Raw genomic sequence first — 16619 nt, 5'->3', positions numbered from 1 at the left:
TCGCTCAGCCAATCATCCCATTATCCTGGCTCCGTCTTGCCGAGTGAAGAAACCATATCTACCAGGCCAAGGTTGTGCCCCCGTTCGACCAAGCGAGGGGGTCGCTCAACCCTCCTTCCTCCCTGCTAGAGCCATGCTTGAGTCTTCTGAGCGTCAAAAACTCGACAACAGGCCGAGTTGTAATGCAGAATCAGACACACATGCTTGAGCCATGCTTGAGGCAGACCGTCTGCTTAGCCAGATACTCACGGCGTTGATCGTTGACTTTGACCTCCCACGTGGCTCAGGACTTTATACAGGATGGGGGCCCCATCTTATCGCCGGATCAATCTCAAATATCATTTTGTCATATTAGAATAATAATTTTTTAATACGAATCAAATTTTTTAATCGATTGTTATAATATAACAATATATTCAAGATATTAGTATACTAATGAATCTTATATAAATCAATTGCTATATTATAGTAATCGATTTGAAAGGGTAAAAATAACATGGGATATGTTATTTGCTAATTTTAAGCCTTATCTATCTATGTGATTGAGATATTTGGCAATTTTGACTGTATGCTTCAGTAATTTGTTGAAAAAGGAAAAAGAAATGAATAAAAAGATTAAAGAAAGCTTTTCCAATTTATATTTGAGGGGGGAAAAATGAGAGGAAGAGTTTCGCTTTGGAGAGAATGAACCAGGAATACATTTTGGGCCTTGGGCCTGCAGATGGACATTAGGGCCTATAAAGGCGCATTTGAATAAGAGACGTCCAATCGAAACGTTTAGAGCACAGCGAAGACGGTCCTTCCCCTTCTTCATCGGCGATAGCTAGTCGGAAACCCTAGATTCTGTCCGTCCCAGAAGGTATGATTTTGATTCGCATGCGTCCCTTATAGATTTTTTTTTTTATCGCTTCCTTGGTTCGGTTCCTCCTAGATTGGTGGATGCTTTTTGCACCGGATATTTCGACCTGAGATTTCTCTAGAGTTATGTGAGAAGATAAATATTTAACTCACCTCGTAAAAGTTCGATTTGCATGATCTGTTGGTATTAAGTTGTGGATCTCGATCTTTGAAGAAAATTTCTAGCTTTTGGATGGAGGAACAGTTCCATTCTGCTTCCTTTTCTATTTCCTTGAATTCTTTCTTGTTTATGATCGTGGTTGTTAAATAATGTCAAATGATTGTGCAACGTGGATCTGTTTACTACTAGTGGCGTTTCAATTCTGAAAAGATCCTGCAGCTTCATATGCTTTTCGATGATGCTTTATTGCTTGATCTGCTCTTCCATTAGTAGAAACCATTAGGAGCTGGTAAGTTCATAGTCATGGGAATTTTGCGGTCAACTCAACGGCTGGTGTATACATTCTTGGATATTGTGCATTTAATTACCTGGAAATTCTTGAAAGCTAGTTTTACTGGCTTTTTAATGACGATTATTACACCCTTCCTGCCCGAATTGTCATGGTGCATTAGTTATTGCTCGAGCATGTAAGATCCGGTACTCACTAGCATGTATAATGCAGTTTGTGGATCAAGCAAAATTCATATGAGACACGCTCTCTAGGATTTTCTCATCTTTATTTACTTTTTCATTCGTGAATCATGATTGAGGCATTTTAGGCTAAAATTGGGATCTTATCTTTCTTTTCTCACAAGTGCTACCCTATTACAAGAACTTTTGTGATTTAAGTAATGTATAAACAAAGTAAATGGTTTGTACGAGCTTCTAAATGCAACTGCTCCTATTTGTTTCTTTTTCTCTCAACTCTTAGTGCTGGTTTTCCCCCCAAGGTTGTCAAGTTGAGTATCATGCATGGCTCACTTTGATGAAGTTTCAAATTGTAAATCAAATAATCAATAGTGGGGTTTATTTTAAAAATAATAAAATAATTTTAAGATTCCTGTCTTGAATAATTGTTTACTTTCTAAACTATAAAAGGTATTGTAATCACTATTTAATAGCATAACGTGTTAAATGGGTCATAATTTTCATGGTTCATGAGCGAATAAAATATAGTTTCCTCTATCTCACGTTGATTAAAAAAAAGGTCATAAGTACTGTTTGTTTCATTTCATATCTATGCCATTGAGAATTTTGAGTTCTAATTTCTGTGACTTTTCCTATTTTATCCCATAACCTAAATATTTATCTTTCATAATGATGGTTGAGTTTTATTTTCGATGGATTTAGTTTAATTAATAGGTTGTGTTTAATTTTAACTGGTTGAATTTAGTTTTTGATAGAATTTATTTCTTTTTCTCATTCACAAGATATGATTGTGTTCTATCAAATTGACATAGTTCATTCGAATTTGGATTAATAAATATTGATTATACAACAGTCAAAATGGTGGCTAATGCTGGAGGTCCACCCAGAGGAAGTGCAGCAGCAGCTGCGAGTTTGCGGAGGCGTAGAACAGCTGGCGGCGGCGGTGCAGCTGCCGGAGGAGGTGCCAGTACGATGCTCCAGTTCTACACTGATGATGCTGCTGGTGCCAGGATGTCTCCCAACACTGTTCTCTTTATGAGCATTGGATTTATTGCAGTTGTTGCTCTCCTCCATGTAGTCGGTAAACTCTATGTTCGTCATTAGTTCTTCGGCAATGCATCAATAACGGATCTGATCTCATGTTTACCCGCTTTTTTTTGCACAATGTATCGGATTTGACAATGTTTATGTTTTGGTGGTAAAGAAACCATGGTTTGTTTATCTTTTAATCATATAGTTCTGTTTCATTTCTAATATGTAAGCTGATCTTAAGGTCAAATTCTGAAGCACATGTAAGATTAAAGGGTGACAAAATTTTAACCACAATAAGTTCAGAAGAAACTTAAATATATTAATTTTTGCTTCAGAAATTGTACCATAAGCTCGGGTTTAAATAAGCATGTAGATTCAATTTTTTTAATTTTTAGATTGTGGATGCATGCTTAAATAAACACGTTTAATTTGGTGAAATACCAAACTTGTATTGGGCACAGGATTGGGCCTGAATGATCCCATACCTCAATTCTTCTAGATTATTAAGATAATTCAGACGACTAAAATAAGAATTTGTCTAACATTATCTACTTTTGTGCGACTGCAAAGTCTGCAATGGTACGAAGACGACTGCGAGTAAACGAGACACTCATATGTAGGGTACATTGATAAGCTTGTTCTTGTTTGTTTGCAACTGCATGTGATCCTGTACTTCCATTCGTTCCAAACTCATGTGACCAATCCACATAATATCACATATATTTAATATAATAGTAACAATAATAAAGATAAACATTTCTCTGAGATGCATTCCTATGAAGTTGGAGGTGAAACGCGTGAATGCAGTAGCTAGGGTTATATTTCAGCTAAACTCTGAAAAAATTAACAACTAAAATGAGTTGGATACTCAAAAAATTCACACCAAGATCGATCGATCGATCGATCGACTAAGGATGGAAAATTTTCCCAATGAACTGGCTCCCGAGTTAAAGTGAGGTCCATCCAACTGGCGAACTGATGCAACACGAAGTGGGTCGCGTTGCGCTAAGGGACAAGAGCCAGGTACGCATGGTTTGTCGGATTGTGATGATTAGGAAATAGAACGCACGCATGTGATCCGGCGGTGCATGTAGTCTAACTAAAGTACTGCTAAGCGTTCGGTGTTTGGTTGGCACGTAGTTAATTGAGGTGCCGGTGAAGGTTAATGGTGAAGGCTAGACAACGTCCATGGTTCGGACAAGAGTCGTCAGCAATGCACGTATTGCGTAAGATTGATTATTGTAATTAATCCGATTGCGAATATCTCTCTCACCCGTCGAAATGAACGCTCTCCTAGTGTGCGTGTCAGCGAAACAGGAATATTCCGGGCATGTCATTTCATTGACGCGACCGTGACAGTTTAACTTTCTTCCCGATTAGTATAATTTCCTTTTATTATTATTATTATTTAAATAGCTTGATGCATTTAACCTTTAACTTGGTTTAGCTGAATAAATAAATCGACACATACATACACCAGGATCGCCGGGGCTGGGACCGCGATAGAACCGGAATGTGCAGAAGCCGACAAACTGTAAATCCTCCCCGTGAGGAAGCTTTTGGATGCACGCGCACGGCTCATCCGCACCGGTCACCACCAGCACCACCTCCCGCTACATTCGCAAACAAACTATATACCAACGACGCTGTCGCTGCTGCTCCCCACACCGCCCCACATATTCCATGGCACGTCACGCTCGCGCGCTAGCTCATATATCTATATCTATATATATATATATGATTAAAATAATTAAACGCCTATATCACGATTCATCTCGCAAACTAATTGTACGTGGAGCTGTAAAGTAAAAGCTGTTGGGGTTTGGATCATCTGCTGGGGTACTTGCCTTGAACAATACTGCTACTGCTTGTTGCATGATTAGCTAGCCATCTTAATTATTTTAAGACGCGCGCGCTGAATAAAAGACAACGTCGATGAATAGGAAGAACAGTTGGACGAGCGCAGCGCATGCCATGTTGTATCAGAGATTAAAAAGAATGAACGAGGGCGGTTTGGACATTTGATTCAGGTAAGTTTTGTGGCAGTGACACACAACACAGGCTAGCTGCCTCCTCGCTCTTTATAAGTCTCTATATATCTCTTCTAGTTTCCATAGTAATAGTAATAGTGGGGTTGCAGAGATCGATCGCGACGACTGGGAGATGGTCTCGAGGGAGCAGAAGAGAGCCGCGCTCCACGAGAAGCTGCAACTCCTTCGCTCGCTCACAGACTCTCATGCAGTAATATTTATATAATTAATCACGTACACTATATGTATATTTCAGATTTTGTGGATTTAATCACTTGTGTATGATTGATTTTGATCTGTATACATGGCAGCTCAGAAAGTCCTCGATAATATTAGATGCCTCAAAATACATCCAAGATCTGAAGCAAAAAGTTGGAAGATTGAAACAAGAAGAAGCTGCATGCGAACAAAGCCAAGTACTGCAAAGCAGTAACAGCACCTTGTGTTCGCCTCAGGTGATCATCTATTTCTCCTGCGCTAGACTTTTTCCTGATTTGATGTGATATTATTATTGATTGTTTTTATTGTAAGAATAATTAAAGGTGATTGTTGAAACCCTAGAGAAAGGATTTCTGATCAACGTGTACTCAGAGAAGAGCTGCCCAGGACTGCTTGCTTCAGTTCTAGACGCGTTTGAGGAGTTGGGTCTTCATGTGGTGGAAGCAAAAGCCTCCTGCACCGATCCATTTCGTCTAGTAGCTATTGGAAGAGAAGTAAGACACTTTTAATTAATTAATCAGTCAAGTAATCCTTAATTTTTTTATTCATATTTTTTTAAAAAATGATTTAAAAGTTTGTTTGAATAATCAGGCCCAAGGCATGGAAGCGCAGGTGGTGAAGGAAGCTGTGCAGCGTGCCGTCAGTTGTTTCTTTGAAGAAGACAGTGAAGAAGATATGGATCATTAATTAATTATATTCCCTTAATGAATTATAATTAGAATCGAATCCATGCATGAATGTTCCTTTGGTTGCCTCTTTTTTTCCCCTCCTCTCGTTCAAAGCTTTGATGTTCTGTGTAATTCATCTTCAAATGCACGAGTAAATTAAGTACTGTGATTAGTCCTTAATTAATTCGTCTAATTTCAATGTTTCTTAATTTCACCTCTATATATATATATATATATATATATAGAACTATGGAAGTTAAACTTGATCTTCTAGAACTATGGAAGTGCATGATACACAAACTTCCATAAGCTGCAAATGTGGTTTCTGTTAAGCTAAAGTGAATTCTGCATGTTTTGAGAGAATCCTGTGCTAATGATTGGATTCCATCTCTTTTAGTTTTGAATTTTATATTAATTTATAACTTTTCAGCATGAAAATAGTATTCCTGAAATTTATAAAGCATAGCTCCAACAGCAGCACAATAAGTTCTAGTTTTTTTTTTTATCACCGACAATTTTGTACTTAACCCGTCTGGCTGGGTCTAATTCAGTTAAAGCTGCTGCTATCGATTCTCCTTATTCCAACAGGCAATAGCAATGCTTTTGTGTAACTGAGTTCTTCACAAAAACATATTAATTGTGAAACCAAGTCAATCTACTTGAAGGGCAGTAAAGAAAGTAGTTGATTAGAGGAACTGCCATCTTATAAATTATGGTAAACATGAACTAGTGCATTTTTGTATGTCTTTTTCATTAAAGAAATAAATAAAGAGTACAATTGTGCCATGCTGAGAACTTCATCCATATGACAAGATTGAATTTGGAGTTCAGTATCATTGATAAGATAATTGCACAGTGTTAGACTCAGGCACTCAGTGGAAGGAAAATAAAAAAAGCAAGTTAAAAGACATAAATGTCATACAATAAATTACGATAGTATATAAAAAAATGTATCTAACTCCTACGGTTTCCCTTGGCTTGGAGAGAAGATGGCTTCCAAGGTACTATTGCTCCCTAAAGTAAACATGACATCTGCAAATTCTGCTACAGAGCAATCAACCTCTCCACCGCCCTGCATCTGTTCTATATATCTGCTGCTATCCTCCCTGTCGAACCAATTATGATCTTGAATCAAACTGGGTTGTGATGCCACTACTTTTTGCACGGCAGCCTGCGCCCCTAAATGCCCTCCCAGCTGTGAGTCGTCATTATTATTGTTGTCATTGGGGATCAGGATCGGGGTTAGAGAGGTGCGGCAGGTGTGAGCACCACAGTAGGTGACTTCAAGTGTTGATGGATAATCATCAAGCCGTTGCACTTTCTTCTTTGCTTTGCAACCATGATGATGTTTATGGGTGCAATGATAGTAGCTTCTGCGTTAGCAATGGAACAAGTAGTTGCGGAAAAAATATTATTAAAACGTTACTAGGAAGATGCAATTGGAGATTTGATTTTTAAATCGACAATGGGTTTAGTTTACCTGGGAAATCTCGAATTAAGTATCTCTTTCTGACCATACTTCTTCCAGGTATATCCATCATCAGGAGGATTCTCCATGTTAGGTTGAGCCGGCACCAACTCAATCGAAATGCCTTCGTGCCTGCAACTGGTACGATTAAGCTTTCCAATAATTTAATAGTATAATGAACCAGATCGAAGATATCAAGCTTTGGGATTTCACCTCTTCTTGGAGGATCTCGGCACCAAAGATTTGCCCTTTCTCTGACCTGGTGCCCCTGAGTGAACATAGCTTAAGCCACCTTCAGACTCTGTGACCGCCGGCTGGTTTTCCGGCGATATCGGTGCTGGAACACCAGTGCAAAAAGGATTTCCCGTTGCTTCACCGGCACTCATGAGGAGCATTTGGACACTAGGAGCTTGGCTCTGCATGGCATATAATCCATGGACGGCTTTGTTGAAGGCACCAACAATCTCCTCGCAAGATCGCAAGAGGTAATGCGCATCGGATGCGACATCGACGTAGAGGAGAAGGCTGCTCTCCAGTTCTCTTGCAATCTTGCATGCGTCAAGGATTCGAGATAAAATCTCCTCCATGTGCCACTGAATTAATCTCACAAACGGATTCGAAGCGTAAGATTTTTTTGAACTAGCTGGATAGACAGAGAGCGAAAGGGAGGTCATCTTAAACCTCAACAGTCTTATTTTCTAGACGTTAGTGTATTGAATGGGTAGGACTTGGTCGCGTTCTTCGGTCTTTGGGAAGACTCTCTCGGTATATAAGCAATCTTTGAAATTTGAATGCTTCATGCTTGCGGCTGACTGCGTAGAATAAACAGAGTGACTCGTTTCTTAATTAGAGCAACATTAGACTTAGTCAGGAATATAGAACGTACGCTTATTAAGGCTGGGATTCTTTGGAAGTAGAGAACAAGAACAAAAGAAATGTAGGAAATTCAAATGAAGATCGATGCATGAGAAAGAAGAATGACAAGTCAATATCTTTGATTTTGTTGTGGTACGTATCTCAAGAGCTTAGCCATATTGAATCAACTCCAACGCAAAGTGCTGAAAAGTACATGGAACTACCCGTATCAATTGAGTGCCTTGCGGAGTGGGAAAACGCCTGGGTTATTCCACATGGGGACCCTAACCGCGCTTTGGCCACACCCTTAAAATGGACATGCAAGAACACGGCCGTCGCATAAAGAATCAGCAATTTAACAATAACTGCTTCCCGTTTTTATAGCACAATCATGTCTCACTTTTGTTGCCCATCAGCTGAAACCAGTTGGGACAGATCCCAGTTCAATCGGCTTGGCCAATCGAATGAAGGGATTGATTGAAAAGTAGTGGTGACATGATCCGATTTTCTAATGATTGAATTATCCTAGCAAATAGTGAGTTTATTCGTAATCTTATTAACTGAATTAAGGCTATGATTAGTAGATCGAACTAAATGGTGATTAGGCCAAAATGGTAACTAGAGCTATGGTGGGGCGGATCAACCCGTAGGGGATCGGCAATTTGACGGGTCGGGACAAGCTAACTCGTTATCTTAAAAGACTGAAAAATTTTCAACTCAATCTAACCAACCTAAGGCGGGTTGCAGGTTAGGCAAACCTCACGAGCCCACCATAAAATAAAAAATCTATATAATTTTTTTTAAAAAAATTTAGGTTATTGATTAGGGGGTTGATGACATTACAATTCATTAATTTTTCACGTTACAAATTGAAATATTATAAGGATGATTTTGATTTTGACCTCCATATCAACTCCTCCTTACTATTTTGACCCGCTTTTGAATGATGCCTCTTTATCACGATATCATCTGTTTTTTTTTTCCATAGAAAAATGATTGAATTGCTAATTAATGTTATTTCTATACTTGTTATATCATATTGAAATGTTATGGATGAATTAAAAGATAAAAATTTATCATAACTACTCATTTTTAACTCTAATTTACTATTTTTCTATTTAAATATTTAATTCCGGTAGATTTTGTAGCTATAGTATAATAATTTACATATTTTTTTTCATAAGTTTCTGTTAAGTTTCTTTTCGGTTTTATTTATTTTTCCAAATTTAAAAAAAAATTCTGTTCCTCGTTTTTATATATAACTTTTTTTAGGGTTGTTAGTTTACTCACTTTTATGTTTTTTTGAAATGTTTATAAATACGTAGATGGTTCAAAGCATCAACTCCCTCTCTGTTTAAATACGTCGCAAACACCCGCTTCGACAATCGACACTCCTTTCGCAGAAGCCGGCGAGTGGTGCGCTCCGCCCCCTTAAGCAAACAAGCAGTTCTTCGCCGCTTTCTCTTTCTGAGGTTCGTTCGTGTGCTCTCTTCTTCGATTTTCCCATTGTTGGTTTTCTCTCTTTTCCATTTTTTTCCCATTTCTATCCTTTGCGCCATTGTCATGCTTATGGCTTTCCCCTTTCTATCAGGCCTGATGGAGGAGGAGCTCTTGGAGACGTTCGGGGCCGCGAAAAAGGCCGCGGACAGGACCCAGAACGGCGGGGAGTACACTGAGGTGAAACGTTGTGTCAGTGCTCTCCGGAGGTTGAAGAAGATACCGGTTACTAGGAAGAGTTTGGTGGCCACCCAGGTAAATCAGTTATACCCAACCTGCATTTTTTGCAATTTAACCATAAACTGTACGTTGTTACTAATTGTCACTTACACTCTTTCAATTTATCTTTTGCATTTCAGCCTTCGCTACTCCCTTTATTTGAACAATAGTTTCTTTTATATTCATTGGAATGTTTATGGATGTTTTTTTGGGAATATTTTGCATTCTTCTGCTTTCTAGGTTTGTGTCATCTTAAGTTGGTTTTGCATTGCAGGTTGGCAAAAAACTTCGCCTTCTGACAAAACATTCCCAGGATGAGATTCGGACCGTGGCAAATGATTTGCTTCAGTACTGGAAGAATCTAGTTGTTCAGGAGGCATCGAAAAATAACAAGAAAATTGTTCCAAAGGTTGAAAAGAAAATTGAGCAAGCAATGAAACTCAAGGCTGACAGGAATCCAAAAGCTGCATCAACAAAGAGCGACATTGTTTCAAAATTGAAGTGGGTTGAAGCTGACAAGGCACAGAATGATGAAGTGACCAAACTAGGGTCTGTCAAATCAGAGAAGGCCAATTCTGATGGCTTTTCCAAGGATGAGAATATGGAACCTCTTTCAAAGAAACCTCCCTTGGATACTTACTCACTTAAGCTGAATTCAATGGTGAAGTGTAACGATTCTGTGCGTGATAAGATCCGAGAGCTTATTGCAGAAGCCTTTTCACGAGTTCCTAAGGAAACAGCTGAAAGCAAATCAGACGAAGTGAGGAACATCCTGGATGAAGTCGATGCATGCGATCCTATCCGTGTAGCTGTATCTGTGGAATCTGCTCTGTTTGAGAAGTTAGGCCTCTCAACTGGTTCTCAAAAATACAAATACAGATCTATAATGTTCAATTTGAGGGACAACAATAACAAAGATTTCCGACGAAGAGCTCTCCTTGGTCATGTGAAGCCACAGGAAATAGCAACTATGACCACCCAAGATATGGCGAGTGATGATCGGAAAGCGGCCTACAAACAGCTAAAGGAGAAGCTCTTGTTTAAATGTGAGAGACGAGCAGCTCCTAAAGCAACGACTGATCAGTTCAAATGTGGGCGATGCGGACAAAGGAAGACTACGTACTATCAAATGCAAACGCGTTGTGCCGATGAGCCAATGTTGTATTATTTAAATCAAGTCATAATTAAGATAGAATATATCCGTATTTAATGGATATGCTTTGAATAAATGAAAGGCTAAGGCTAGATCTAGATGCATAATTTTAGGATCGGATTGTTTTTTCTTACTGCTATATAAAGACATATGTATAGCCTATGCTTTGTATGAACTTTTAATGAGAAACCAATAGTACATTAATTCTCTGCTATCTTTCTCTTATTCATCTAAGTGCTATCAGGTGTTTTCTTTGACTCTTCTTCATTTGAGTGTTATCAAAGTGGTATCAGAGCCGGTAACCTTCTAGCTCGTTTTTTTTTTGTAGTAAAATATGACAAACAATTTTAATGTTGTTTGGTCTGGTCCCAAATTAGATGGGAAGCTCGATTATAATTATTGGCAGATAATGATGTCTACACATTTAAAAGCTCAAAATCTTTGGAGCTCTATTGATTCAGGTCTTTCAGAAGGAGCCGATGCAAACTCTCAACGTCGAGATCAACTTGCGTTGGGACAAATTCATCAAGGAGTTGATTATTCAATTTTTGGTTTGATTGCAAATGCCAAGACGGCAAAGGAGGCGTGGGACACCTTAAAATTGTCATACAAAGGAGTTGATCGAGCACAAAAATCCAAGTTGCAGTCGCTACGAAGGTTATACGATCGATGCGAGATGTCATCTACAGAAACAGTTGAGCATTATTTTTCACGTCTTACTGATCTTGTCAATAAAATGAGATTATATGGTGATAAAATTGGAGATGATGCTGTTGTTGAGAAGATTCTTCGAACCATACCATTGAAGTATGATCATGTGGTGGCCTCAATTCAAGAATCACATGACATTGAACTGCTGACAATTGCAGAATTAAAAGGTATGATAGAAAGCCATATTGACAGGATCGAAGCAAAGACGGAAACACCAGCAAATGAAGAAGCTTTAAAGAGTCAGGTTACTCTTAACACGACTGACTCTAGTCAAAGAGGAGGAGGATTCAATAGAGGTCGAGGAAGAGCAAGAAGAGGATATAGAGGAAGAGGTCGAGGTAACTACTCAAATCAAGGAAGAAGTGGAGATAATGCCATGCAAGAGAGGTTTTCGGCTCACTGCTATAATTGTGGAAAATATGGGCACAAAATTGCAGATTGTAGATACAAGAAATTCAACAATCATGGCAACCAGGCAAACATTGCTGGAAATTATGGTGAGGACTCTAATGAATCTGAGACTTTACTTTTGGCTAGTAATAGTTTACCTGCAAATGAGAACGTATGGTTTTTGGATACTGGATGTAGTAACCATATGTGTGGAAGAAGAGAGTTATTCTCGGAATTAGATGAATCAATTCAATCAGAGGTTACTTTTGGAAATAAGACAAAAGTACCAATATTGGGAAAAGGTAAAATTTATATCCAGTTGAAGGATGGTTCTCAAAATTTTATATCTGATGTCTTTTATGTTCCAGAACTTCACCAAAACTTATTAAGTATGGGACAATTATCAGAAAAGGGTTATAAAATATGCATTATTCAGGGGTATTGCATCATAACAGATGGAAATGGGAAGTTGATAGCAAAGGTAAAAATGTCTCAGAATAGATTATTTCCTTTGAAAATTCAGCATAAATTTCTTTCTTGCTTTAATTCTGAGATTTTGGATGATAATTGGTTGTGGCATATGTGCTTTGGGCATTTTCATTTTTCTGGATTAAATTATTTAGCAAGAAAGAAGCTTGTTTTTGAGTTGCCTGATATTGTGAAGTCTAATCATGTTTGTGAGACTTGTTTAATTGGCAAGAAGCATAGAGAACCTTTTCCTGTAGGTAAGTCATGGAGAGCCACAAAACAGTTAGAACTTATACATTCAGATTTGTGCACAGTGGAAGTACCATCACTTGGAGGTAATAAGTATTTTATTACTTTAATCGATGATTTGAGTCGAAAAACTTGGGTTTATCCTCTACATCACAAGTCAGAAGCATGTGATATTTTCAAGCAATTTAAATTATTTGTTGAAAAACAAAGTGGACTTGAAATCAAAATCTTAAGAACTGATAGAGGTACAGAATATATTGTGTGTGATGATTTTTTAAAGAAGCATGGTATTCAACATCAAATGACAGCTAGATATACTCCACAACAAAATGGAGTGGCTGAGAGAAAAAATAGAACTATTATGGATATGGTAAGATGTATGTTGAAATCAAAAAATCTGCCTAAGCATTTCTGGGCAGAAGCTGTATCTTGTGCTATTTATGTGTTGAACAGGTGTCCAACAAGAAGTGTTCATGATAAGACACCTGAGGAAGCTTGGAGTGGAAGAAAGCCGACTGTCAAACATCTCAAGATCTTTGGTTGTTTGGCATATGCACATGTACCAGATAAGTTGAGGAAGAAACTTGATGATAAAGGCGAGAAGTGTATTTTTATTGGTTACAGTGATACATCAAAGGCTTATAAGCTATATAACCCTGAAACTAAGAAAGTTATTATTAGTCGTGATGTGGTCTTTGATGAACATGGTAGTTGGAATTGGTGTATAGAAAAAGAAAAGTCTATTATTGTTCCTGATATTCCTGACGACTTTCTGGATGAACAGCCTACTCAAGATAATGTTCAAGTTTCTGTACAATCTGAAGCACCAACTAGAAGATCACAACGCGAGTGCCGATTACCAGCTCGCTTGCAAGATTATGTGTTAAGTAATGATAATGATCTGTCTGATGAAGAAATTGTTCAGTTTGCTCTTTTTTCAGATTGTGATCCTATATTTTTTGAAGATGCTGCTAAAAAGACTCATTGGTTGAAGGCAATGGACGAGGAAATTCAAGCCATTGAAACTAATGGTACTTGGGAATTGACTGAATTACCTCCAAGAAAAGAACCAGTTGGAGTAAAGTGGGTATACAAGACAAAGTATAAGCCAAATGGTGAAATTGATCGTTTTAAAGCGAGGTTGGTTGCAAAAGGTTACAAGCAAAAAGCAGGTATTGATTATTTTGAGGTCTTTGCTCCTGTAAGTAGACTTGATACAGTACGCATGCTTATTTCACTTTCTGCTCAAAATAATTGGAAACTGTATCAAATGGATATAAAATCTGCTTTTCTGAATGGCTTCTTGGAAGAAGAAATATATGTCGAACAACCTGCAGGATATGTGAAGAAAGGGGAAGAGAATAAGGTGTACAGGTTGAAGAAAGCTCTATATGGTTTAAAACAAGCACCAAGGGCATGGTATAGTTGTATTGATTCTTATTTTATTGAAAATGGTTTTTTGAGATGTCCTTATGAGCATACTTTGTATGTTAAGCATATTGAATCTGGTGATACACTCATAGTCTGTCTTTATGTTGATGACTTGATTTTTACCGGAAATAACTTAAAGTTAATCATAGAATTCAGGGAAGCCTTGGTTAGTAAATTTGAAATGACAGATATGGGTCTAATGAGTTATTTCCTAGGGCTTGAAGTTATTCTGATGGATGATGGGTTTTTTGTCTCACAAAAGAAATATGCTTCTGATATTTTGAAAAGATTTAGGATGGAATGCTCCAAACCAGTTCCTACTCCAGTGATTGAAAAGATAAAGTTGTCTAAAGATGATACTGGTAAGAGTATGGATATTACTGCTTATAAAAGTTTGATTGGGAGTCTAAGATATTTGGTTGCTACAAGGCCAGATATTTCTTTTGGAGTTGGAGTACTTAGCAGGTTTATGGAGAAACCAAAGGATTCGCATTGGGCCGCAGCAAAGCGAATTCTTAGATATGTCAAAGGTACAATTAATGATGGAATTTTGTATTCTACTAATAAAACTGTGGGACTTATTGGATATACAGATAGTGATTGGGCTGGAGATGTTGAGACTAGAAAGAGTACATCGGGATATGCTTTTCATCTTGGTTCAGCTATATTTTCTTGGTCTTCTAAAAAGCAACCGGTGGTAGCACTTTCAACAACAGAAGCAGAATATATAGCGGCAACAAATTGTGCTATGCAAGCAATTTGGCTAAGAAAGATTTTAGATTTTCTACAACACAAACAAGATGGTCCTACGACAATTTTTTGTGATAACAAGTCAACAATTACATTATCTAAGAATCCAGTATTTCATGGCCGCTGCAAGCATATAGATATCAAGTATCATAAAATCAGAGAATGGGTTGCGGAAAAACAAATCAACATCGAGTATTGTCCTAGTGAATGTCAAGTTGCAGATATCTTTACAAAACCAATGAAGACAGAGATTTTTCTCAAGTTGAAGAAGGCAATTGGGATGGCTAACATTTGTGACTTGGTTTAAGGGAGGCTATGTTGTATTATTTAAATCAAGTCATAATTAAGATAGAATATATCCGTATTTAATGGATATGCTTTGAATAAATGAAAGGCTAAGGCTAGATCTAGATGCATAATTTTAGGATCGGATTGTTTTTTCTTACTGCTATATAAAGACATATGTATAGCCTATGCTTTGTATGAACTTTTAATGAGAAACCAATAGTACATTAATTCTCTGCTATCTTTCTCTTATTCATCTAAGTGCTATCAGGTGTTTTCTTTGACTCTTCTTCATTTGAGTGTTATCAGCCAATGACTACTTTTGTTACTTGTGTTAACTGCAACAACCATTGGAAGTTCTGTTAACGGATCGACCTCACAACAAGGTGATGATGAAGCCATCCAACGGCTACATATTATCAGTACAGCTGATGGACGAGTTGCTGATTAGCTTCCTAACTGTATAAACTGTACCACTATTTATCAGACTGTGATCTCCCCATGAAGCTTAATAATTGCTTTTTCTTGATTTAAACATTATTAATTAGATATCATGCTTTGATATTGAAGTTAACAGTCCCTAAGTTTTGCCTTGTGGAAACTATTTGTTTAAAATGCAAACAGCCTAAGCAAACAAGTAGCTTAAGCCGTTCATGTTTATTATCTATAACCTGAACAACATAGTTGAAATGAATACAATTAACCTCATACACTAATTGCTCCAGCTCTGAATCCTACATCAATTTTTCCAACGAAAGCATTCATTGTTCAATGTAGCGATCATTAGAAAGAACAGCATAGTGTAACATTGCAGAAAGCAAACTTCGATAGTGTGAAGCATTTTTACATCCCACAAGGAGATTCAAACACAGAGAAAATCTAAACCCTAATCAGATCAGACAAGCATATCGGAGCGATCAGGCTCTCTCCCCACGGATCCTGCGTGCAAGTTGAATGTCTTTGGGCATTTTAGTCACCCGCTTGGCATGAATGGCGCATAAGTGCTGCTACGGCATAGCTCTGGAACCGGAGGTCCGTCTTGAAGTCTCGGGCGATCTCACGGCCAAGACGCTGGAATGGGAGCTTACGGATCAGAAGCTCTGTGCTCTTCTGGTACTTGCGGATCTCCCACAACGCCACCATGCCGGGGTGGAATAGATGGGGCTTCTTCACACCACCTGTGGCAGGCGCCGATTTGCGAGCTGCCTTGGTTGCCAGTTGCTTGCGCGGGGCCTTCCCTCCTGTGGATTTTCTTGCCATCTGTTTCGTCCGAGCCATTGCAATAGATTACGAAATTGGCAGGAGGGTTTTGTGATTTAGGAATCGGAAGGACGATTGAGAACAAAACAGTGGGTGTAAACGAATCAGAGTCGAGTGGAAGGAAAATCTAAGGCTCGAAGTTGGCTCGAATTTGTTATATCCGAGTTTGAGCTCAATTTGAAATTAGAAAAATTTAAAATTTATAAAAATTTAATTATGAACCCGTATCATGAGTAAGTATAATTTTATAAAAATTTATTTTGTTTATTGTTTTTATCTTCAATGAAAATTTCTAACTTACAATTCCTGCTACCATTGAATAGAGAATTTAAGAACAAGTTGAAGAACGAGTTGAAGAGAACACATAGATATGGTCGTTGTCCAACTAGTTCTGAGTTGGATGATTTGGTATGAATGCAATTTAAGATTATGTATTTGGGCATCGCAG

At 38.0% G+C, this 16619-nt stretch overlaps 4 protein-coding genes and 1 pseudogene across 5 annotated transcripts; 3 read left to right on the top strand and 2 right to left on the bottom strand.

Annotated features, from left to right (window-relative positions):
* Positions 1-762: 762 nt before the first annotated feature.
* On the top strand, positions 763-2715 carry LOC122000939 (protein transport protein Sec61 subunit beta-like). The gene is made up of 2 exons (XM_042555446.1): positions 763-859; positions 2340-2715. The coding sequence occupies exon 2, from the start codon at positions 2345-2347 to the stop codon at positions 2588-2590; it is 246 nt and encodes an 81-aa protein (XP_042411380.1). The 5' UTR covers positions 763-859; positions 2340-2344; the 3' UTR covers positions 2591-2715.
* A 1814-nt stretch (positions 2716-4529) lies between these two features.
* On the top strand, positions 4530-5644 carry LOC122000938. Of its 2 annotated transcripts, none has more exons than XM_042555444.1 (5): positions 4530-4548; positions 4659-4759; positions 4860-5003; positions 5091-5261; positions 5359-5644. In XM_042555444.1, the coding sequence occupies exons 2-5, from the start codon at positions 4682-4684 to the stop codon at positions 5452-5454; spliced, it is 489 nt and encodes a 162-aa protein (XP_042411378.1). In that variant the 5' UTR covers positions 4530-4548; positions 4659-4681; the 3' UTR covers positions 5455-5644. The 2 variants fall into 2 exon arrangements, with proteins under 2 accessions (XP_042411378.1, XP_042411377.1); XM_042555443.1 differs by having other exon boundaries at positions 4539-4579.
* Positions 5645-6396: 752 nt separating this feature from the next.
* Positions 6397-7490, bottom strand: LOC121999183 (WRKY transcription factor 55-like). The gene is made up of 3 exons (XM_042553901.1): positions 7117-7490; positions 6916-7041; positions 6397-6808 (listed from the first exon to the last, which is right to left on the bottom strand). The coding sequence occupies exons 1-3, from the start codon at positions 7488-7490 to the stop codon at positions 6397-6399; spliced, it is 912 nt and encodes a 303-aa protein (XP_042409835.1).
* Positions 7491-9354: 1864 nt separating this feature from the next.
* On the top strand, positions 9355-15277 carry LOC121999907 (transcription elongation factor TFIIS-like). Its single transcript, XM_042554534.1, has 3 exons — positions 9355-9510; positions 9749-10651; positions 15221-15277. The coding sequence occupies exons 1-3, from the start codon at positions 9355-9357 to the stop codon at positions 15275-15277; spliced, it is 1116 nt and encodes a 371-aa protein (XP_042410468.1).
* A 551-nt stretch (positions 15278-15828) lies between these two features.
* LOC122000937 lies at positions 15829-16189 on the bottom strand (annotated as a pseudogene).
* Positions 16190-16619: the final 430 nt, after the last annotated feature.

The sequence above is a fragment of the Zingiber officinale genome, chromosome 7A, assembly GCF_018446385.1.
Source record: "Zingiber officinale cultivar Zhangliang chromosome 7A, Zo_v1.1, whole genome shotgun sequence".
NCBI classification, from domain to species: Eukaryota; Viridiplantae; Streptophyta; class Magnoliopsida; order Zingiberales; family Zingiberaceae; genus Zingiber; species Zingiber officinale.
Note: the sequence above shows the minus strand (reverse complement) of the source record. Positions and strands in the feature narration are given on the sequence as shown.